Genomic DNA, 25,376 nt, shown 5'->3' with positions numbered 1-25,376 from the left:
CTCGGTGGTTCTGTGTGTGACACAGGCGAAATACTTCTCGTGTTTCATCGGCAAATTGTATTGATTAATTAGGATTTAATTACTTTTCATGGTTGTTTATTTCTATTACAGTTGCTTAATTACCATCTTTGTAATTTCACATGTTTTAGTAACTTATCTATCGATGGTGATTCTTGTGTCGTAGATTGACAGTTTAATTCCCAAACTGAACTTACTTTGAACAACTCTACAGTCAGATAGATTCATCGTAGTTCTATACAGAAGGAAGGCAGTAGGATTACTTCTAGTCCTAGCGAGGCTGTTGAATGAAATGGCGAGAGGCGAACTTTGGGCTCATTCGCTGAACGGGTTTCTCGCGATACTTTGCGTGTTCGGATAATGCTCTGATGTCATTCTTTGGAGCTCTTGAGCCAAAATTTATCTCTGCATTGTTCAGAAACCCTGCACGACATCAAATACTTGGATTCAGTATTCGGCAATGGTTATAAAGAACAACAGATGTCTTCAAATACCCAAATTGAGCATGTCAGTGTTCATGGCCACGTCTTCTAGCACAGATTGCTGGAGAGATGCTCGTTCAGTGTCTGCGGCGATCATGGATAGTTCATTGCCGATTTCAAGATCAATGGAATCGGGAAGTAGGTTTGCAACATCCTCATCTCCATCGGCCTCGTCGAAGGTTTCTTGATCTTGGTGTACGTGGAACCAATGTTCGCGGAACCAAGTGGTTGTCTTCACTAGCTCCCACCATTCCGGCGAAAAGTCTTGCACCTGCTGAAAGGCCATTGGGATGAAGAGCGGAGCATCTGGGTTCAGCGTGGACTTGGGTATTGCTCCTGAAGGCAATTCCATCATGCTCATATCTGAAAGTAATAATTGTATAATTTAGAATCGAACTTCAATAAATTATATAACATAGAATGCAAAACAGACCAACATAATTCTAAAGCTTTTCTGAATTTTGAGAGTATTTTTCAATCATCCCTTGTTTCTTTAACTACAGCTTATTGTATGTGAATTGAGGATAATTTACTTCGACAGGGTATAAAGGAAGCAAATCCAATCAATCACGCTACAAACAAATGTACAGGAGATAAATCATCAGATGCTCTGAAGTAAAGATCACCCCCAAAACTAAATATACAAATTATACTGGAAAAAAAACATATAAAATTGGCTAGCTAAAACATAAACTCAACTTTACGGATGTCAAAAATCTGCACCAACGTATTAAAGATTCAAGAAATATAATTGTTTAAGGTCAAATCAAGGTTGTGAGCCTGCATAAATTCCTGCAAACTGTTATTTTTGGGATGGTTTCTACATTAATTTCACAAGCCCTCGCCTCAAGTGAACCCTTCTTCTCGAATAAACAAACTATTGAAACAACCAACTGCTTCAAGTGAAATATTGATTATGACCTAGAACTAACGTGAAATACAGAACCATCTCATATAGAACAAATAGGGCAGTCAAACAGAGAAACCAGAAATAGGAATAACAAACTACAAGGAGAGTTTCAAAGTCTCGTCAAATATTCGAGGAAAAAAGGTCACTTTGATGGTTCCCCAGCAGAATTTGGCAGTAAAACACAAAGCTAATCCCGTAGATTCCGATCGGTACACTTGAAAAACATAGGAGAATATGGATCCTTGGCTATCAGCAAGCAAGAATCCACGCAGAATCTCAAACAACTCAAGAAAAAGAACTGATCGTCTCCAGATCGATCGACGAAGCGACTCATCCGAAAACAAACACAATCAAGATCAGATCGCAATCATCCAGATCCAAAGAAAGCCAACGACCGCAACAAATTTCAGATCCCAAAATAGAGAAGCATAATCCACAAGTCTTTCCTAATCGATCCGCTTGATAGCAAGATCTAATAGCATGAGTCAGATTGGTTTACCTCTTCGCTTCAAAATATCTCCGGAGAAAGCAAAGCTCCGCAGTTACGAACGAAGAGCGGATGGCGGAAGGGGTTTTATAGAGGTCGTGTAGGGAAAGCCGAACCATCCGGTTCGTCTGTCCGCAACCACGGTTCGTCAAAGCGTCGGCCAACCTGTTGGCTCTCCTCGGTTTACCGCTTTTTATTCTTTTCTTTTACAGATCCCACTCAACTAACTTCGAACGTCTACCCACCTCTTCATACTTTAAGATTTTGGGGATCTAGTAAAAGTAGTGGTTGGTAAAGATTCGGGTATCAACCTCGTAAGCTTTACGTTGAGAAAGCTTTCCTCTTTAACACGGCGTTGTTGTCGTGTCTTTTTCTTTTCTGCCCCGAAAAGACTTTTATTGATTAATCTTTAGTCTATAAAAGAATTTTTGATGCGTGTATCAATATATTTATTAATATTTTAAAATATTTAACTGGGTCCACGGTCAGCTATAGAACAGCTAAGATAGCAGCTTGCATCGTAGTCAAAGTTTGTCTGATATACCCACATTATTCCATATCCAACTGTATGATATTTTCTATATGAAAATTAATATTTTTAATTCATAGTTTTCAGACAGCAGTTGAGCACGTTTATTGTATACTAGGGAAGTAGAAGTTTATAACGGCAATTTCCGCAAAAGACATACGCAGTATTTGAGATGGCTTAAAAGGTACAGTATTGTCTAAAAGGTGCTCATCTTTTCTATTTTACCTTTAGGGTAAAATTGTTTTTTTTACCTCCCTATTTTACCCTTATGATAAAATTAATTTTTCTTTTCATTCTTGTAACAACAACTGCAGTATTACTTTTTTTTAAAAAAAAAAAATCAACATCACAATTTAATCATACCAATACAAAAAATAGCACTACCTTAGTGCTAACTTTTAGAATTCATTTCTTCCATTATATATCAAAATTTTATAAATCTAAACCGCCTAGGTCCATCAGTAAATTTCAGTCAAAACTCATTGATGGACCTAGAGAACTCCGATTGAACCATTCCAAGTCCTGTGAATTCACATAACTCATGAGATTCCAAATATACCCTCATTTATTGTTTTTAGACCTTCTCAAACGATTTGAATATTTTGGTACATAGTGGTGTTAGTCTAAGAAGATCAGCAACAACATAGTGCTAATATTAGGAAAGCAACACTAGACTTTATGATCAAAACTCAAGGCCACGTTGTTGCTAGTTTAGGAAGATCAATACCAACATGGTGCTAGTTTAAGTGTTATATCTGAGAGATGCCCTAAGAAAATCATCTTATGGTATCTATTATTTATTGAATAAATAAATATTCACTATATATATTGGATCTTAAACTCACATACTAAATGTCCATAATATGATTCATAGCATGAGAGAACTTGTGATTGGATTACGACTAGTGAGCATCTCTACATGTGTTATTATGAATATATTGAAATCTTCTTTAGTCGACGGCTTGATATGTTTGAACATCATCAATTCTGTGAGACTAGCACGAATTATATTCATTGGTCTAACCAAGTAGTTGTTTCTCATTGACTAGAAATATTAGGATGTCGAGAGTTAAACATAAATGCTAGTTATGATAGCCACTTCATTGAAATGACCTATTGTAAGACTTTTATGGTTCTCTTATATATGGATATGACAATGAAGCTGTTACTACAGCTCGAGTACATGTTTCCTTCGACTTGAGGTATTCAAGTCATCTTGGTCATAAAGACTTATACTTTGACATCTTAAACAAACATCTTTTAAGAGTTGTGGACTTGAGATGATTGATTATAAGTCAAAGGGTCCAAAGGTGTTTGGATAGTCCACAGAGGATTTGTTGCTCCTTGTGATGAGACGTATACCCTATGACCACTTGTTAGAATTTGGCACTGTCTGAAATCAGGAAAGATAGTGTGCGGATAGGTGGCTCTGATGTTGACCATGAGAAGACTCAGAGTTGGAAGAAAATGATGCCGAGCAATCCTCTCTGCGCACACCACAGAGAGAGTAAATAGGAATGTTAGAGCGAGAACCAGGAAGGGGGTCCCTGGTGCAGGTACTCCGAAGCTTAAATCAGAACTATAGCTAAATGGAGAAAAAGAATATGAATAGTAGAATAGTAGTGTAGATGTGTGTGTGGCTGTGCGCACATGAGAATTAACTGGCCAGCGGAGATGACCCCTCTTTTTATACCGCCTCTCATAATATTGATAGTGTGTTCATGTGACATTTTATTTTTTGTTGGAATGGTTTGGTTATGAAGATTGTTTTGTTTGGGAAATTGATTTCAGAGTTGGTTTTTGCTAAGTAAGGAATATTTGAGTTAATCTAATTCATGACTATTAATTCATGATGTGTACTTAGCGTGTTTTAATTTGGTTTTATAGGTAAAGAGTTAGGCGCATTGTCACATTTGGGTTCACTCAAGTTCAGCTAACCTAGAATTCAAACTTAATTTGCACTAACCCAACTACTGTTGAATCAAACCAAGCCAGCTGAACTAGCTCAGCCATTGTTGAACCCGAACCAGGACAATACTATGCACACATCTGTTCGATTCGTGTTTAAGAACACGAGGCTGACACGATGAACAGGGGCTTCGCTACTGTTCATCGTGCGAGCGTCTTCTCGAGAGCGCGAGGTGGAGTCTCATTTCCCATCCATATCTCAGATTCAGTTTTCTTCATCAACGATAAACTTTGAGCTACCAGTGACCAGCGTCCAAAGGGAGAAGAGAGCGACGACGAGGTGTTTCCCACATCATGACGTTGTTATCTGCGTTCCTTTGCCGCATCACAGATCGAGGGTGTTTTCCCGATCCGTGGTTTCCACCAGCTTTCAGAGGCTTCGACGGAGTTTTCCCGAAGCTTCCGTATCCATTCCATCTCTCCATACATCCGCGAGTCCTGAATCGATCTGATCAATCAATCAGAGCTCACGATTCTAGAAGTCAATCCTCTATTCTTTGTGCGTTGAGATTGTCGGTTGATCACGAGCTTGAAGGGAGGTACCTAGGAACTATGCACATCATCTGCACTAACCGGGAGCTTGGATCTACTTTGTTGATTGCTTGAAGTGTGTTCTCCAGGAGTGTTTCTATTTGACAGCAGGAAGAAGGAGCTCGATCCATGATTTGAGTTGAGGAACGTTTTCTTTATCTTTGATTTTTCATTATATTGCTTAGATCTAATGATCTAATTACCTGCATTTGCAATTTTCCTTTAGATTTGAATCTATGCAATTTGATTGCTGCATTTTATTCATTCCTTTTCTGAATCAGAAACCCTTGATCTCTACATTAGGTTTGTTTCAGTTTGAATTGTGTAAGCAATGTTAAGTGAGGTCTTTAGTTCAAATAAGTGAATCATGTTGAGTTCAAATCTATTTTTCTTTGTCAATCTATGCAATCTGTTGAGAGTTATTAAAGTTGATTAATTTGAATTGAAGATCATTTCTATTCTTTAATTGAGCTAGCATGATCAGATATGCATTGTTTGTCTAACTTTCAGTTGCCTTCTTTTGGATTAATCAAAAATAAAACACTCATTTGCATTAGAAAACTCCAAAATAGTTTTAAATCCAGAATTCACACACATTTATTAGTTCTCCTTAGAAAAAAAATCGACTTGGGACTCTTTACTCCATCTTTAATTTTTTAATTATAAGGGTTTTCAATCTTAATCAATTTGAAGGGTCCCTGATGTAGGTACTCCGAAACTTAAATCAGAATCATAGCTAAATGGAGAACAAGAATATGAATAGTAGAATAGTAGTGTAGATGTGCGTGTAGGTGTGCGCACATGAGAGCTACCTGGCCAACGGAGAGGACCCACCTTTTTATACCGTCTCTCATAACATCCATAATAATAAGGCTTTAGGGAATGTCTAATGTTAGAATAGATCATGTAAAGGAGGATGTAAGGCCACTCTCAGAGGAAGGTTCTGTTGTGTGTATATATAAAGTAGTGAAATATTCCCTAGTGAGTAACCATTATTCTCTAACAGGTTGTTACGATTCTCTGACACTGCTATCTCCTGGAGAGAATTTGACCGGTTCTGGGGCCGATCGATTATATGCTGGGAGTCATGCCCATGAAGAGTGGAGAGCTAAGTCTTGAAGGTTTGATTAGTTCAAAGGTCGACCAACTGTATGCTGGGGTCATGCTCATGAGTGGGGAGGCTAAGTCCCGTGAAGGCTTGACTGGCTTTGAGGTTGACCTACTGTATGTTGGGAGATGAGCCCATGAAGTGGAGAGCTGAGCCCCATAAGTCTGACCGGCTCTTGAGCCCACCAACTATATGTTGGGATCATGCCCATGATTGGAGAGTTAAGTCTTGAAAGTCCGACCGCCTCTTGGGTTGATCGGCTGTATATTAGGGTCATGCCCATGAGTGGGGAGCTGAGTACCAAAGATCCAACCTACTCTGGGGATGATTGACTATATGTTGGGGGTTATGCCCATGAGAAGTGGGGAACTAAGTCATGAAAGTTCGTCCGACTTTAGGGCCGATCAGCTGTATGCTAGGGGTCATGCTCATGAGGAGTGGGGAGTTAAGTTCTAAAGATCTGACCGACTCTGGGGCCGATCGATTTTATGCTGGGGGTCATGCCGAGTGGGGAGCTAAGTCCCAAAAGCCCAACCGACTCTGGGGTCTATCGGTTGTATGCTTGATAAACTGTGTCATACCATAATTTACAAATAATTTAAGTACACTACCTCTTTACACTAATGTAGCACAGAGATAACTCGAGTCATCTCCCAACAAATGTAGCTAATTTATAATAAATTTCATGATCAATTTATTAGTAAGTGGGTTTGAGTTTTGAATTCTTAGACTACTAATTGAAAGATAATGCAAGTAATGAAATCCTAATCTAACCTAAACTACAATTGCACCGGAATTAAAAGAAACATCAAGAAAACATCTAACGAAATGAAACATTTAACATAACCTAGAGCATGTAATGAAACCTAAGCTTAGCTATCCTAATTGCATTTAAAGGAAGGGCACAGACATAATGGAATCAACATTAACAAAGCGATGTAAATAACTACTTAAGGAATTACCGAACTAAATTCTAAGGAACCTTCCATGGAACACCTTGCAAGCATCATTCAATTAAAGACTAATGCAAACAATCTAAACGAAGGGGATTCTGAATCAATTACAACCAATCAACATGGAACAAAGGTAAGAAATCAAATCTAAACCAAATCTAGAACATGGAGAGATTAACCTATTGCAATTCATTCACAATCAACAACAAATCAAAACATTCAACCATGAAGATCATCCATCAACTAATTATATCAAGCCAACCATCAAAAGGAAGTGAATCTTGCTATCCCGGGATGAAGAAAGTGATGAGGTGCTACAATCCGAGTGATGGTATCAATTCAAGGGCTTCTGGTCATGAGATTGGATGAATGAAGTTGATAGGATCTTGGAAGGATGATTGTGACCAGATCTGATAGAGAGCGGATGAATGAAGCTAACCAGATCTTGCACCGGCGAAGATGGAGTCATGATTTGTGGAAGTCAGCCATGAGGAATAGACGATCACTGGATTGAGGAAGGGAAATCTCCTTGACCTCGCTGGTGATGGTGGTCAGTGGTGGATCTAGGAATTCAAGCATAGAGAGGTGATCGCGATTCGCGATCTGAACTATGCGCGACCAATTTTCTTTTTTAAATGGTTAATAAATTATATGTAATTAAAATCCGCACAGGAAAAAAAATATAATATTATGAAAAAATTCGTACAATAATATTAAAGCAGTCTACTAAAGAATATGTGATAATTGCGTTCTTCGAGAATCCATATTCTGAAAACACTACAAAATTGGTTCATTGACGATAATATTAAAAATATCTTTTTCAATATAGACTATCGAACTGTCATTCATCCATTCATCTCTAATCCTATTTTGCAAATCTGTTTTAATAATATTCATGGCTGAAAATACCCTTTTAACGGTTGCATGTCAATATGGAAGGAGCACGGAAGCAGCAGAACCTTGATGCTAGATTATACATACCAAGTTCATGTAGCTGATAGTTTGTAAATGTATTTTGTAACTTGTATCTGATCCATGGGTGTTTATGCTTGTCTATATTGGATTGGATATATATGAGTCTTTCTTCAGATGGATTGCTGAAGAGATGGGACTGTAAAATCAGTATTTGTCCTTGGTTTGTGTTTTTTGAAGTTTTTTTCCAGTCTACATATTGATGCATTCATGCTTTTTCATGCAGTGAAATGCTCAAGCTCCTTTCATCTTTCAACATCGGGAAACTTACATGCTCCTTTTTGGTGCTAATGCTTCATTATTTTCATTTCATTAACGACATAATTTTATTAATACGCAATCCTTTCAAATTGCTTCAAACCGAGTTAATAAAAATCACTACCCGGCACCTAATCATGAGATTGCTTTAACATTTATCTAGACACTTACGAATTTTCCTTTAGAATTTGTACTTATTTCTTGTTTATTTTAGTTGCGTTGCAAGCCTGTTTTATTATTTTTGTTATTATATAATATGATCAGACAAAAGAACTTCAATGAAAACGTTCTTGCAAATTAAGTTGTGATAATTCAATCGAAAGATTGATCCTGTCTGGAAGCTGAGTCAGACGGACCGTCGGGTGAGGTAGCTGAAATGTTGACTGAATCGCGACGTCCCGGAGGGGGGTGTGCTGAGATGGCTCCCGTGTTGACCAAGTCTTCAAAAGTCCTCTGGTCAACGCTACCTGCAGCCAGTGACCGGGTTGACCCGGGCCCGGTACCCCAATGCTCGAGGCAGATCCAACAAATATATGAGTGCCCGACTAAGCCATAAAATAATGAAATGCGTATGGAATATGAATGAAAAACATACCCTGGCAAAAGGGGGCGCCCTCGGATGGGACGCGGCTCGAGTTGTCGCGACCCGGAAGAGTAGATGATTCAGATCAGGGGGGATCTGACGGTGAAGAGCCGAACGAGGTGCAGAGCCGAAAGATGAGCTGCAAGTCGAGAGATAATAACGACACGCAGGCCGGGAAAAAGCACCGGTACGCAGACCGGGATAAAGCACCGGTACGCAGACCGGGATACGACACCGGCACGCAGGCAGGGACTCGAGATCCGCACGCAGGCCGAGACATGAGATCAGCGCACAGACCGGAACAATAGATCGACACGCAGGCCGGCACACGAAATCGGCACGCAGGCCAGCACATGAGATCGGTATGCAGGCTGGGACACTAAGTCGGCACGATGACCAGAGCATACAAACATCACACGCATCGAGTCGGAACATAATGACAGCGAGGGCTCGGAGGGCTCGGATCGAGAGCGGGATCGACGTCGGACCTAAAGATAAGGGCCCTAGATGATCAAATCCGGCGCGGCTGCCGGTAACGGTAATTACGCTATGAGGTTCGTTGAGATAGCGGGTCGGCCAACAGCGCCATAGCAAGTACCATGCCGTGCGACGACACTGCCTTTTGCGCCAGATCGAGTCGTGGGCGACCGGAGGCTGGTCGGCAACAGCAACAGCGCTGGGGCAGCAGCACCTCGTGGGCAAGAGAAGGAGAGAGCTGGCGCCGATGTTGTCGGCATAGAGAGGGGGAGAGGACTGTCGGCGAACAGGCCACCCGCTGTGGCTGTCCGCGAGAGGGAGTGAAGGTGTTGGTGTGGCTATCGGGGGAAGAGAGAAGAAGAAACCTCCATTAGTAGCTGGAGGGGGATTGCCGGTGGCGATTGTCGCTCCATGGTGTCCTCGGAGGACGCAGAAGGCTTCCTGTCTTCACTATACCTCGGCCAGCAGCAGGGGAAGAGGTGGTGATTCGGCTGCGTGAAGAGACGAAGAGGAGGAGCAGTAGGGAGCGGCGCTGCAAGGTTGGCCGGCGGCGACGTCGCGAGGAGGAAGAAGAGGCGAAGTGCGGTGGTGCTGCTTGCGAAGAGTGGAGCGTGAAGAAGAGGAGAAGAGTGATATCCGGTCCGGCGGCGGCTCTACAAGGAGGAGACGAAGGGGACGAGGTCCAGAGGCGCCTGCAGGCAAGAAGGGTAAGAGGGAGGATGGAGGTGGTGGCCGGCTGACGATGGCGTCGTCTCCGGCGAGAAACATGAGGAGGAAGGAGGAGTCAGCGGCTTAGTGGCGACGCACGAACGAAGAAGAGGGGGAGAAGAGAGGAGGTGGTCGGCGGTGAGGAGAAGGAGAGGAGTGGAGAAAAGGCGGCCGGCGACCTCGGCTCCGGCAAGAAGAGTCCGAGGGATCCTCCAACCACTGTGGCGGCGGCCCCAGACCTCCTCTCCACACGAACCTCCTCCTCCCTTAATGCCCTAACAGTGGAATGACCCTCTTGCCCCTCTCCTTCCCTCAAAACTCCCTTTCTGCCCCTCGGACCTATCCGTATCACAAGCCTCCCCCGCAAGTCTAGTCGAAGGAGGCGCAAGTCCGACTGACTAGACTCATCCAACCAAAACAAAGAATCGCTACTGAACGCAGAGTCATATCGCGGGTCTATCATATAATGTCGAACGAGCAGCTGTGTACGAGTATCCGGCAGAGCGACGAAAAGAGTAAACACCGACCGGGCGATAAAAGGCATATCGAGCGAGTGTCGAAGGAGCGATCTGGCGGATGTCGAGCGATATCGAGTAGACTATCGAGAGATGCTGAGTAAAATGATCGAGCGACAATCAGGCGATCGAAAAGTGCCGACTGAGTGATCGAGAATGTCGAGCAAGTGGTGTCGAGCGTGCGATCGAGCGCCAATAAATCACGACCGATCTCTAGAGAGGAAGATGGGCGAGCAAAGCCATGAGCGCGACCGAGAAAATGCCGACTGAGCGAGTGTCGACTGAGCGAGTGTCGACCGAGCAAGCTAAGAATGGGCGGGCGAGGGCGAGCGAAGTCAAGTGCATAACCGAGGAAGCCCTTAAGTGATAGGTCGATCAACGTAAACCAAGTAGCTGAGCGGTACCAGTGAGTAGTCGAGACAACGGCCAAACAATAACGATGAGCTAGACGTGAATGAAAAGTGCCGAGCAGAGCGACGAGTGAAGCGATGAATGCCGACCGAGCAACAGCAGTGAGCGAAACGTGGGAGCTGAGTGCCGGACAGAGCAGCGAGTAAAGTGAGTATGACGAGTGTCATGCTGAGCTGCGAGTGAATGATGAGCACCGACCGAGAGGTCGTTGGGCGTGAGAGCATGATCACTTATAACTCGCACTGGGGCGAGAGTCTGGGACTGCCGACCGAGCAGCTCGGTCGTTGGGCGTGAGAGCATAGCTCACTTATAACTCGCACTGGGGCGAGAGTCTGGGACAGCCGACCGAGTAGCTCGGTCATTGGGCGTGAGAGCAGTGCTCACTTATAACTCGCACTGGGACGAGAGTCTGGAATCCCGGCCGAAAGATGATCTGGAGGCCTGACCATTACTTGATCTGAAGACATGGCCAAGAATTGATCTGAATGTCTGACCAGGATCCGACCTGGAGACCTGACCGGGAAACATTCTGAATGCCTGACAAAGAAGCAATCTAGAGGTCTGACCAGGCATTGAGCTGGAGGTCTGACCAGGCATTGATCTGGAAGTCTGACCAGAAATTGATCTGAAGGTCTGACCAAGACCCGACCTAGAGACCTGACCGGGAAACATTCTGAATGTCTGACAAAAAAGCAATCTGAAGGTCTGACCCGGAATTGGTCTTGAAGCCCGACCGGGAATTGGTCTGGAAGACTGACCGAGAGTTGGTCTGAGAGACCGACCGGGAATTGATCTAAGATCCCGACCGAGAATTGGTCTGGAGGTCTGACCAGGACTTGGTCTAGAAGCCCGACCGGGAATTTGTCTGATAGCCCGATCGGGAATTTGTCTGAAAGACTGACTGGGAATTGGTCTGACCGCCTGACCGAGAGATCGTTAATGATACTCTGATCCGAGACCGGTGGTAATACTCTGGTCCGAGACTGGTGGTAATAGCTCAACCCCGAACGGGTGAGGATAAGCCTTGAAGCCCATAGAAACGAAACCTGTAGCAATATAAGGGGACAGAACCTTTATCATACCTGATCACAAAGTGATGTCAATCGACTGAGGATCCGTCTCGGTCCCTCAACTCCCAAATACCCGGGGAGCAAGGGGAGAAGAGAATAATCTGAGCCATGACTGTCAGAAGTCTGGGACTACCGACCTGAAAGGTCGTTGGGCGTGAGAACAGAGCTCACTTTTAATTCTCGCATGGGAGGCGACCTGAAAGGTTGTTGGTCGTGAGAGCAGAACTCACTTATAACTCGCACTGAGGCGAGAGTCTGGGGCTACCGACCTGAAAGGTCGTTGGGCGTGAGAAAAGAGCTCACTTTTAATTCTCGCATGGGAGCCGACCTGAAAGGTCGTTGGGCGTGAGAACAGAGCTCACTTATAACTCGCACTGAGGCGAGAGTCTGGGACAACCGACCTAAAAGGTCATTGGGCGTGAGCACAGAGCTCACTTTTGATTCTCGCATGGGAGCCGACCTGAAAGGTCGTTGGGCGTGAGAACAGAGCTCACTTATAACTCGCACTGAGGCGAGAGTCTGGGACAACCGACCTAAAAGGTCGTTGGGCGTGGGCACGGGCCTCACTTTTAATTCTCGCATGGGAGCCGACCTGAAAGGTCGTTGGACGTGAGAACAGAGCTCATTTATAACTCGCACCGGGGAGAGTGCGGGACAACCGACCTAAAGGTCGCGTGAGCACAGGCTCACTTTGATTCTCGCACGGGAGCCGACTGAAAGGTCGTTGGGCGTGAGCAGAGCTCACTTATAACTCGATCGAGGCAAGAGTCTGGGGCAACCGACCTAAAAGGTCGTTGGGTGTGAGCACAGGGCTCACTTTTGATTCTCGCATGGGAGCCGACCTGAAAGGTCATTGGGCGTGAGAACAGAGCTCACTTATAACTCGCACTGAGGCGAGAGTCTGGGACAACCGACCTAAAAGGTCGTTGGGCGTGAGCACAGGGCTCACTTTTAATTCTCGCATGGGAGCCGACCTGAAAAGTCGTTGGGCGTGAGAGCAGAGCTCACTTATAACTCGCACTGAGGCGAGAGTCTGGGATACTCCGGTCCGAGACCGGTGGCGATGGCGCTGGTCTGAGACCAGTAATGATACTCCGGTCCGAGACTGGTGGCGATGGCGCTGGTCCAAGACCAGTAATGATACTCCGGTCCGAGACCGGTGGCGATAACTCAACCCCGAACGGGGGAGATAAGAAATCCAATAAGATGGTCTGAGACCAGTGACAATCGCTCAACCCCGAACGGGGGAAATATAAAATCCAATAAGCTGGTCTGAGACCAGTGAAAACCACTCAACCCCGAATGAGGAAGGATAAGCTTTGAAGCTAGTAAAAGCGAAGCATGTAGCAGCATGAGGAAATAAAGCTTATGTCATACTTGACAACGGTGTGGTGCCAACCGACTGCGGATCTGTCTCGATCCCTCAACTCCCGAATACCCATGGAGCGAGGGGAGAAGATGATAATATGAGCCCCGACCGTTAAAGGGAATGAAACCCATGGTAATATAGGGGAGCAGATTTCATAAAAGTAGAGGTAAGCAGAGCACCGTGGTTGAAGGAAGCAGAGCCTGATCGGGAAGCTGTGTCCTAGTGTATGAGTGGGGAGTTGTGCCCCTAGAGTATGAGCAGGGGGATGTATCCCAAGTGTATGAACGGGAAACTAGGCCTCTAGTGTCCGACCAGAAATCGAAGGCTCTAGCCTGATCGGGGAGCCTTGCCAACCGGCTAAGGGCTTGTCTCAATCCCTTAACTCCCGAATACCCGTGGAGTTAGGGAAAAAACGTAATGGAAGAACTAACATGTCGGCCAGCTGAAGCTCCACTCAATTCCTCGACTCCTGAATACCCGTGGAGTGAGGATAGAATATAATATATGCGTCGAGATACTCCGGGATTGTGATAATGGTAGAGAACCTCCCGACGTCGTCCATCTTCACGTTCTAGAACAGGTTGTTGTGTTCCCACAGATGGCGCCAAATTTGATCCTGTCTCAAAGCTGAGTCGGACGAAGGCTGGTCGCGACGGCCTGGTTGTTGACGGAAAGTCGTGGGTGATTCGGCTCCCACGGGCGGCTGACGATGCTGCAGGATCCTGCACACACTCAGACGATCTCCCCTCCTCACGTTAGAGACCAGAACCCAGGGAAAAAGTTCCCGGATCAGGCCCTCCGACGCTCAAGTCAAGTCCTTTTTCCCCAGCAAAAAGCAGAGAGACTAAAAAATGACTCAAAATGAAAAGTTGTGGAAAAAAGTGATCCGAGATTGGCACGCAGGCCGAGACATGAGATCAGCGCACAGACCGGAACAATAGATCGACACGCAGGCCGGCACACGAAATCGGCACGCAGGCCGGCACATGAGATCGGCACGCAGGCCGGGACACTAAGTCGGCACGATGACCAGAGCATACAAACATCACACGCATCGAGTCGGAACATAATGACAGCGAGGGCTTGGAGGGCTCGGATCGAGAGCGGGATCGACGTCGGACCTAAAGATAAGGGCCCTAGATGATCAAATCCGGCGCGGCTGCCGGTAATAGTAATTACGCTATGAGGTCCGTTGAGATAGCGGGTCGGCCAACAGCGCCATAGCAAGTACCATGCCGTGCGACGACACTGCCTTTTGCGCCAGATCGAGTCGTGGGCGACCGGAGGCTGGTCGGCAACAGCAACAGCGCTGGGGCAGCAGCACCTCGTGGGCAAGAGAAGGAGAGAGCTGGCGCCGATGTTGTCGGCATAGAGAGGGGGAGAGGACTGCCGGCGAACAGGCCACCCGCTGTGGCTGTCCGCGAGAGGGAGTGAAGGTGTTGGCGTGGCTATCGGGGGAAGAGAGAAGAAGAAACCTCCATTAGCAGCTGGAGGGGTATTGCCGGTGGCGATTGTCGCTCCATGGTGTCCTCGGAGGACGCAGAAGGCTTCCTGTCTTCACTATACCTCGGCCAGCAGCAAGGGAAGAGGTGGTGATTCGGCTGCGTGAAGAGACGAAGAGGAGGAGAAGTAGGGAGCGGCGCTGCAAGGTTGGCCGGCGGCGACGTCGCGAGGAGGAAGAAGAGGCGAAGTGCGGTGGTGCTGCTTGCGAAGAGTGGAGCGTGAGGAAGAGGAGAAGAGCGATATCCGGTCCGGCGGCGGCTCTACAAGGAGGAGACGAAGGGGACGAGGTCCGGAGGCGCCTGCAGGCAAGAAGGGAAAGAGGGAGGATGGAGGTGGTGGTCGGCTGACGATGGCGTCGTCTCCGGCGAGAAACATGAGGAGGAAGGAGGAGTCGGCGGCTTAGTGGCGGCGCACGAACGAAGAAGAGGAGGAGAAGAGAGGAGGTGGTCGGCAGTGAGGAGAAGGAGAGGAGTGGAGAAAAGGCGGCCGGCGACCTCGGCTCCGGCAAGAAGAGTCCGAGGGATCCTCCAACCACTGTGGCGGCGGCCCCAGACCTCCTCTCCACACGAACCTCCTCCTCCCTTAATACCTTAACAGTGGAATGACCCTCTTGCCCCTCTCCTTCCCTCAAAACTCCCTTTTTGCCCCTCGGACCTATCCGTACCAAAGATAAATAATGTTTTGCAAAATGCTTTTACAAAAACATAAAATAATCTCAAAACCGTATAGACCAACACACAAGTTTAAGCGAAATAAAGAACATTAATCATCAACAGACACAAAGAGTGATTCATTTTCTGAAAAGCAAGAACAACAACAATGCCATTCTTTTTTTAAGACCCACTATGATCGTATAAATACGCACATTGTTATCCGATTGAAACCCAAAACACTACTTGCTAATACAAGATAACATAATAAAGGTCGTTGCCTGCCTTAGAAATCAATCAGACATTTCAGACTTATTCCCAAGGCCATCCTTGTCCTCATCGAAATTCGAGTCGTCATCCTCGTCTGAGTCAACATAAACGTCATAATCTTCATCTGAGTCAACATAAACGTCGTCATCCTTTTTGCCGTAGTTATCCTCCATACCGCTTGAGGACATGTCGCGGTGATTGTCGTATTGGCAATGGGGTTCCGCCTGCAGGGGGACAACCCCCCCCCCCCCCCCCCCCGGGGTGGATCCGCTCCTGTTGGTGGTGATGAAATGAGGCGAAGATGGGCACTGGTTGAAGATGGATCCCGATCATCTATTTCATGCCTCTCTTTGTCATGGCTTGCAGTGGTCGCAGGCAGTGTGAAGTGAGAGGAAGAAGTGCTCTGGTGGACGGTGGTTAAAGCAGGAAGATTCGGTTGTGGCATCTCATTTTTGTCTTCCTCTGTTTCGCTCAATCGCGCGCTGGTTCCCCTTGTTAAAATCGTGATCACTATGTGAAGCGGAATCCACTAATTGGTTGTTGCGGAGGCTCGAGATAGCTCACCGAGAAGCAGTGAATCCTCTCCCTTCTTCGGCGATCCAATCCTGTTGATTGGCGCTGGTGGAAGGAGGCTCTGTTCTTGTGCGCGCGATCCCCATCAGTGTGCTTCATCAAATCCTTCTATAGCTTCCTCACTTTTCATCTGATGGTTGCCATTCCTTTAGATCTAAACTCACGGATCAGATGCAATCCAAATGGATGGTTCAGATCAAACAATTCCCAATGGAAGGTCAAGATAGCTAGATAAAGATGGGCAACTCGGATCATCCCAGATCTATATAAATTGAACTGAATCAATTAGATCTTGATGAACAATCAAAATTAATCAGATCTGAGTCCTGTAATTTATTTGTTTCAGATTTGATCCAACGACTCAGATTTCTCTAGATTGGACTTCTCCTTGACTCAAGCCTTTTCAATCCCTTCAAAATAAAAGTGCATAATTATAAGTAGAAATCAATAAAAATAGAAAGAATTATAACAAAGTCTATAATATGAATCCAACTCAATAAACATAATGAGAAACAACAATTAATCATATGAGAAGATTAAAACATGAAAATTAAGGGCTAAAATTATATGATAAAATGGTATTTATCAATGCTGGGGTCATGTCCATGACGAGTGGGGAGCTAAGCCCCGAAGGTCTGACTGACTTTGGGGCTAACTAGTTGTATGCTGGGGCTATGCCCATAAAGAGTGGTGAGTTATGTCCCGAAAGTCCGACCGGCTCTAGGGCTGACTAGCTGTATGCTGGGGGTTATGCCCATAACATGTGGAGAGTTGAGTCCTGAAGGTTCAATCAATTATATGCTGGGGGTCATGCCCATGAAGAGTGGGCAACTGAGCCCCAAAGGTGAGTGATCTATCCGGCTATGTACACCCTGACTGCTATTTCACCTTGACTTAACTGTCACCTTATCTTGACTTTTGTTAGAGTGTATACTGAAAGCCTAAGCTTTTGTAAACATTTATTTTGAATAAAGAATCACATTTGGTCAAATTGTCTACATTTAGTTGTAGTTGTTCAATTAATTTATATTGTAGATAACATAGTATGTGGTGTCACATACAGAAGATGATATTATCAGTACCTTATAAATTATAAACAGTAGCTCACTACCAAAATGAAAAGGAACAAACCATTGGAAGGTCGTAGTGTAATTAGGAATTAGTTTATCTTGACTATATAATTACACTAGTACACTTAGAGTGTATTGATTAGGACCATTTGAGGTTATTTTTTTTATACTGACTTTATAAAGGAATAAATACCTCAGTTATTATGGAAGTGTGTACTCTTAATCCTAATATAATAACAAGCACATATATTTGATATTTATTTCTTTAATTTATCAATGGGTGAGATTTAGTTCGATGAATCAATAAGCCCGATAAGTTGGGAAATGATATCATTTATAGTGTGTGTTGTTGATTATAGAAGGAAACTGTGTCCTAGTAATCTAGGTTGATAATGTCCCCAAGATGAGCTCATAAAGATTGTCATGTTAAACCCTGCAGGTGGACTTAGTCCGACATGACGATAAGGTTGAGTGGTACTATTCTTGGATTAAGATATTAATTAAATGAGTTGTCAGTAACTCACTTAATTAGTGGACATTCGACATCTTAAACACAGGGAGACTAACACACTCATAATAAGAAGGAGCCCAAAAATGTAATTTGGGATTGGTGCGGTAGTTCAATAATAGTTCTCTAGTGGAATGAATTATTATTGATAAAATTAAGTTGTGTGTTCGGGGCGAACACGGGATGCTTAATTTTATCGGGAGACCAAAACCAATTCCTCCTCTCGGTCCCTATCGTATCCTCTTATTTATAGAGTACTATACCCACCTATACCCACCTTCATACCCATGATAAGGGGGCCGGCCAAGCCTTAGTTCATGGGTGGCCGGCCCTAGCTTGAACCCAAGCTTAGGTGGCCGGCCCCCATTAAATTAAAAAGAATTTTAATTTTTAATTTTTATTATGTGGAAGATATAATTTATTAAAGAGAATTAAAATTAAAATATCTCTTTTAAAAATGATCTACAAAAGATTAAAGAAAGAGATTAAATCTCTTTCCTTATTTGTAGATTGGAAAGATATTTTATTTTTTCTCTTTGAAAATTATTCACATGTTGAAAAATTAAAATTATAGAAATTTCTTTTATCAACCATGAAGGGATTTTAAAGGGAAATTTTATTTTTTAAAATTTCCAAAGACAAATAAGGAATTTTAATTGTTGATTGAAATTGTCTTGTTTGATCTTGTTGATGTGGCCGGCCATTACAAGTTTAATTGGGAAATTTTATTTTATTTTTCTCAATTAATTCATGTCAAGGAAAATTAAGGAAATTTTATTGTAATTAAATTTCCTTATTTACCAAAGCTAAGGAATATAAAAGAGGGGGTTAGGGTGCCTTCATGAGATACAACCTCTATTATTCTCTCCCTCTTTTCCTTGGTGTTGTGGCCGGCCATCCTCTCTCCCTCTCTTCCTATTTGTGGTGGCTGAAACCCTTCTTGTCTTGGAGCTCTTGTGGTGACCGGATACTACTTGGAGAAGAAGAAGAAGAAGAAGAAGAAGGAGAGAAAGCTTGCATCCCTTGGAGCTTGGTTGGTGTTTTTTTTTTTCATCCTTGGTAAAGCTTTTTGTTTTGGCCGAACCTAGCAAGGAGGAGAAGAAGGTGCTTTGGTGGTCCTCATCTTGGAAGATCGTTGCCCACACAACGTCCGAGGTTAGAAGAGGAATACGGTAGAAGATCAAGAGGTCTTTCTAGAAGGTATAACTAGTATTTTTCCTTTCAGCATCATACTAGTTATTTTTGGAAATAATACCAAATACAATAGGCATACGATTTTAGTGTTTCGAATTTGTTTTCGATGTAATGTTCTTTTATTTTTTCTTTTCCTTGTGATTTGATTGTTCTTTTCGGTTGACCTAAAGTTATTTTAGGAAATTAAATATTAGCTTTCCTTAAAAGGTTTTGTCTAGTCGGTGGTGGTTGCTCCCATATCCAAGAAGGTCATGTGTCTTGCCACGTCAGTACTGGGAACCAATTATGGAAATTAATATTTAATAAAATTAATAACCTAGGTGATTTGGATCGAACGTGTTAAGTTCTGCAGGAGATCCAAGTCAAAACCTAAAAGAACAAATAGATTAAATTTGGATCAAACGTGTTAAGTTCCGCAGGCGATCCAAGTTTAATTTAAAAGAACACATGGTAGCTAGGAAAAAGGTTCAGACCTTTGTACAAAATTTTTGTACAGTGGAACCATTAGGTTTTCCGAGTAACAACCAACAACTTTGACTGTCATATCATCTTGACTATCGACCCCATATCACCCTTGAGGTCACTCACAACGCGTTGCACCACAAAACTCCCCTTTAAATCTAATCGAAGGAGGTTCATGATCGATTGACTAGACCCGAGTCCTGTCATCGTCCGATTATACGATTGGCTGGTGACTCTATCAATTGCCCTCACTGTTACTGTCAACATTATCTTTCTTGAAAATTACTTGTCAGGCATTTAAAGTGCAAGGTAAGGCCTCGATGATGCATGGATGAGCATATCAGCGAAATGATTTAATTGTCTTGTCTATCATAAATGTCATTTTATGGATGACCACCACGTGTTTAACCTATTCCGCTTTCTCGAATCCAATAATTGACGCACGCTTTTTTGTATGAATCGACGGTGATTCATCTGCTTCAATCTTATGACTGTAACTAACCAGGTCATTTTGATTGGACGGCTAGGCTTTAAAGATCGCTCAAGACTCTTGTTAAAACCCCTAAGCATCTCAGGCTATAATCCATTCATGCCTTGTCTTCTTCGATTTTCTTCTCCGGCGATTTCCACCAACTACATTCCCTTTCTCGCTATCTTCTTTAGTAATTATTTTTTCTGATCTTCCTTCATTTTTCCTTCAATCATCCATGGCCCAAGAAATCTTTACCCCTAGTACACGTCCGTTCATTTTGATTTTGACAACTGCAACCTTGAAATGATCCATCTGGCCCTGGAGATCACTAAAAACTTGTGTATTCTTATTCTTGGTCCTCAAGATCGTTCCCATTGTCCTCCCCTAGGCTACATCACCTTCTTCAAGGATAATCTTCAAGCTAGTTTGCACTTTCCCATTCCCCACTTCCTATCCAAAATAAGTCAATACTTCCATATTCAACTCTAACAACTTTCTCACAATTCCTTCTAATCGATGTGCAGAATGGAAACCTGTTCTGCCTGTATGATATCCCCTTGATCCCTCGTACTTTTTATTATTTTTACTATCCTAAAAAATCAAAGTCTGGGTTTTTTTTTTATTTCAATCATATCCCAAGATAGTTTTCTTTAAGAAACTGTCTTCGTCTAATAAAGAATGAAAATCTCGTTTCTTCTTCATCCGAGTGTCTGATTCCGTGTCTTGGTCGATCGGTTGGCAAGCAGACCTCCCCCCTTCTTAAGTTAGGGGATTACTATCATGACCCTACATTTTTTTCTAGAAGTTGGCATGCCTACAATTCATCATCCCCCAGCTGCTGCAAGAGGGTCTTCTGTATATGTTCGGGCTGAGTCCAATTCGAGCAGTGCTTCCCTTCTCTTTTAGTAAGGATTGGTAACTTAGTTTTTTATATTATCACTAATTGATGTCCTCTTTATTTTGTGCAACAAGGAGCATGTTCAAGGTTCTACCTTCTAAGGCCCTACTGTTGGAAGAGGCGGGCTAGATCGGCGTGGCCAAGCCCTTTTAACTGAGTGGGAAGATGAGCCAGTCGACCTTTCTGGAGAGGCTTCTAGCAGTCAAAGGGCGATTCAGGCACGACAACAAGTGTGGGAGAAATTCCTTCCCTCTCATCCGAAACACAATTGAGTGTCAGGCACAAGTGATACTGCTCAGGCACTACTTAGCAACCATCTTCCGAGCAGACATTGGCTAGGGAATGCACTCCATCCCTATCTTCCGAGCGAACGCCTTAGGCTCTTCCCTCCCGCGGCCCAATCCAAGAGGAGACCATTTCCCATTTGATCGGGTCTCCTATGGCCCCGACTCCTCGGGCGTCATCCCCTTGTCCAATCGTCTTGCAAATGGGAGCTTCCTCCGAGCCTACCCCATCCCGCCAGTCAAAGAGTCGCTTTCAATTCTCGGCTGCTTTTGACATGCCATCGATTCAGGGTGTAACCTCGTCTTCGGATCCCTCTCTAACCTACAGGCAGATACAACTGAAGAGCTTGCTCGCAGAGGCCTGGGAGGATTCAATGACTCGGATGGAAGGTTGTACTACAATGGGGTTAGCAGATGGGTTTACCGAAGACCTAACCGCGTAAGTTTTAGATGGCTTATCCTTTTAACTGGAACAGTGCTAATATCTCTTTGGGGGGTTGGGATGAACGTATCCTACACCTTTACGAAGTTGGAACACGCAAATGAAACACTGAGGAGGCGGGTAATCGAATTGGAATATTCTCTGGCCCCCGCCAAGATTCTTGCCTCAGCTACCCAACAAGGGGATCAAGCACAAACTGACTTGCTGAGTGAGCTGGAGAGGAAGGTACAGGAGGCTTGAGAATTGGCTAGCGTTGAGGCAGGAAAGACGCAAAATAATTAGAGGCCACGAGGTCTGAGCTGACGACCTCTAAGTCTGAGCAAGCAGGGATTGTATTTGAACTAATGGCATCTCGAGCCGATCTGGCAGATTATAAGGCAGGGGAGGATGAGCGCTTTGAAGTTAAGAGAGTGGCCTACCTTTAATTTCGTGACTTTTGCCTACAACTCATCCCCTGTGTTAATAGGATATTTCTTTATGGGACCGAGGAAGCCATCAAATAACTTCGGGAAGCTGGCTACTTAGCATCCGAACCCCCAGCCTGCTTCCTAAACGGATAGAAGCTTTTGGACGAACTTCTTGAAGATGTTGCCCCAAATTTTAAGTGATACTTTTCGGCTCACACAATCTTGTATTTTGACCCCCATGTAGACAACAAACTTCCTTGGGCATGTACTTAAGTTCACTAAATTTTATTAACTCCCATTTTATGTCCTTGTAATTTTATGTTGTTATTTTTCTATGTCTTTGTGAGCAATTGTGTGTCTGTGCGAAGGAATGACCTAGTTTTTGCCCCTTTTGTGTTGAGCGGATAATAAGACAGGACCTACCCTCGTGGGTAGTGACATGCCTTGAACATATGGTAATTTTCATAAGTATTTAGCGAGTAGTGATCCTTATGCATCAAGCAACGAATTACTACAATTGATCAAGCGGTAAATCAAGCAGTGAAGCTATCGTTAAAGTGGATAGTTGTGTCCCATTAAGAACTCGACCAACATATGTCTGATCAGGTTGAGGTTACATGTTGGGAGGCCTGCCCAGATGTCTGACCGATTCTTGGGTTGATCAGATGCACGTTGGGAGTCATCCCATGAGAAGTGTGGAGCGGAGCCCCGATGCTCCGACTGACTCTTGGGCTGGTTGGCTTTAGATGATCGTCAAACACCAAGAAAAGGGAAGAGATTTTTATTGATACACATGATGGCGCATCAGGATAATGCATGTTACTTCTGTCATAAAGGTCCTTCTCCTACTATTGCCACGTGTCTATCAACCTCTTTTTTCTAGACATGATAGCTAATGCACAACTTTTTGTATGAATGACAACCCATATTTCTTCTAATCGGATGGCTATAACAATTAACCCGCCTTTTTACCCATGAGAACAAATGATCTATTTTAAAGAGGTATGTAGGGTTTCTTTTTAAAAAGCCCTAGCAATGCCTCTCATCCTCATTACGCTCCTTTTTTCTACGACACTAGCTGATTCCTTGTTCCCGTAAGCTCCTGTAGGTTCCCTCATTTTTTTTTATTCCTCTTGGATCCTACCCCCTGAATCGAGCATGACTATTTCTGGGGTGCGGTACACATTGATTACCTCGGAATTTGACAAGGTAGACTTGGATTGTGTTTGTTTCACCTATGAAGCTCCTACCTCTTTGCACATGATTATTCCAAGGGACCAGGACCGTCCCCATCTTCCTCCTACTGGTTACATGACCTTTTTTAAGGACCAAGTCATGGCTAGTCTTCGTTTCCCCATTCCAACTTTCTTCTCCGAAGTCAGTTGATATTTTCATATCCCTCTCCAACAATTAGTCCCAAACTTCATTCGCCTTTTATGTGAAGTTGTGATTCTGTTTCATTTGTGTGAAGTCCCTTTGAATCTTCAAGTGTTTCATTACTTCTACTACCCCAGACAACTAGCTAATGGGGTTTTTTGCTTCCAATCCCGCCCGAGGACTACATTTTTGATAAAATGCCTTCTCATAATAAGGATGGGAAAGACAAGTACTTCTTCATTCGACTCCATACGCTGGTACTTTGGTCAACCAGGTGGCCAGCGAATCTCTCATTTGTGCCCGAGCTAAGTGATTTTCATACAAAGTTGAGGTTTAGTGAAGCTTTAGAGTGACTGATCAACCTAAAGTTTGATATTCTTGGACTGCTGCAGGAGGGGCTTCTTTTTGTTTTTGGCCTAAGTCCAATCCAAGTTGAGCTACAATTTTCTTTTGGTAAGAAATTTTAACTCAACTTCCATCCTACCCCCAACTGAGATGTTCTCTTTCTTTCTAAAGCGAAAACTTTGTCTAGGGTCCTAGCGTCAGAGACCTTATGGATGGACAAGGCAAAGCTAAATCGACATGAAAAAACCATCTTGGTCGAGTGGGAAGGCCCACCGCCTGCCATTCTCAAGTACCCGAGGTGACCTCTGAGTTCCTACATTCGGATGTGTCACTTAGAATCTAGTGCAAAAGATGCTGACCTAACACCTAGGCTCTAGTCGAATAGTCTAGGGTCGAGTGGCCAACCACGATCCCTGCTTCCTTTGCTTGGGGAAAAATCTCGATCGAAACTAACCACTCTACCTCAGAAGGGTCATTTCCTTTGGGGCTGACCGGACCTGCTCACGCACCTTCTCCATCCACACGCCAATCCCGACCAACTTATCCAACCCTGGGTGCCTCTTCTTCGAGGCTCGGTACATCTCATGGGTCTGAGCGATAGTTTGTTCTTTCTTTTAACGTGTCTTCCAAACAGGGGATGAGTTTCGATCCCCGTCAAAAAGATTGAACCGCTCAACGGGACGAGCGAGGAGCCGCTCTATACCTGAGCGTATAAATGGATTTGCTCAGAATGCTATCACAGTAAGTTCTTGGTTTCTTCCCTTTAGTAAGTAGGATTTTTGATATCATTTCTCTTAATTTTTTTGTTGTCGGATTGAACCTAAGCCAACTTGTGGTAGATCTGGATATGGTCAAAAAGATTTTGAAGGGTTGCGTGGAGGAGTTAGAATCCCCCTCAGCTCCTGCCTCGATCCTAGTGGTGAACAACCTCCAAGAGGTGCAAACTCAGGAAAAGTTGTTATTACAAATGGAGAAATCTCTAGAAGAGGCTAACAAGTGATGGATAGCCAATAGGCAGTAAAAAAGAAACTTGAAATCCTATTGTAAACTAGTGAGGCTAAGTTCCAAGCGGAAACTATAGTGAAGGCCAAAGCAGCATTTGATATGGCACGAATGACTACTGTGCTGGAGGAACTAAAGATTTCTCACACTTCAGAATCAACCCAAAAGCTAAAGAATTAGCGACCAAAGCTGTAGACTAATATTAGACCAGCAAAGGAACTTGAACTTGCAAGAGATCTAGATAGATTCACCACAAGCCAAGCAGGAGTCTTCCAAATCCGAGCTGATGGCTTCCAGGTCTGAGCTAGCAACCTACAAGGTGGGAGAGGACTAGAATTTTGAGGCCAGATGAACAACATACCTCCGATCTCACAAGTTTAGCTTGCAGATTGGTCGGCATACCATAAAGATGTTTTCATATGGAGCCAAAGAAGCGGTCATGCAGCTCTGCAAGGTGGGATATTTATCGGCTGACCTGCTTGAGTGATTCTTAGATCGCCAACAAATTATAGATGAGATTCTTGATGACCTTTTTCCCGAATTCAAGTAGTAGCAACCCTTGTACTCTTA

The 25,376-nt window shown here is 44.1% G+C and overlaps 1 protein-coding gene across 1 annotated transcript; it reads right to left on the bottom strand.

Annotated features, from left to right (window-relative positions):
• Positions 1-185: 185 nt before the first annotated feature.
• LOC122051539 (protein EARLY RESPONSIVE TO DEHYDRATION 15-like) lies at positions 186-2,050 on the bottom strand. Its single transcript, XM_042612724.1, has 3 exons — positions 1,910-2,050; positions 513-863; positions 186-441 (listed from the first exon to the last, which is right to left on the bottom strand). The coding sequence occupies exons 2-3, from the start codon at positions 859-861 to the stop codon at positions 290-292; spliced, it is 501 nt and encodes a 166-aa protein (XP_042468658.1). The 5' UTR covers positions 862-863; positions 1,910-2,050; the 3' UTR covers positions 186-289.
• Positions 2,051-25,376: the final 23,326 nt, after the last annotated feature.

The sequence above is a fragment of the Zingiber officinale genome, chromosome 3A (assembly GCF_018446385.1).
Source record: "Zingiber officinale cultivar Zhangliang chromosome 3A, Zo_v1.1, whole genome shotgun sequence".
Lineage (NCBI taxonomy): Eukaryota > Viridiplantae > Streptophyta > Magnoliopsida > Zingiberales > Zingiberaceae > Zingiber > Zingiber officinale.
This window is presented reverse-complemented; position numbering and strand designations above follow the sequence as displayed.

What these genes read in the sequence shown, in the direction of transcription:
- LOC122051539 (XM_042612724.1), bottom strand. Translation starts at nt 861, where the DNA reads ATGAGCATGATGGAATTGCCTTCAGGAGCAATACCCAAGTCCACGCTG. An exon ending in CACTGACATGCTCAATTTGG is followed by an intron (nt 442 to 512) that starts GTATTTGAAGAC and finishes GATGTCGTGCAG; the next exon opens with GGTTTCTGAACAATGCAGAG.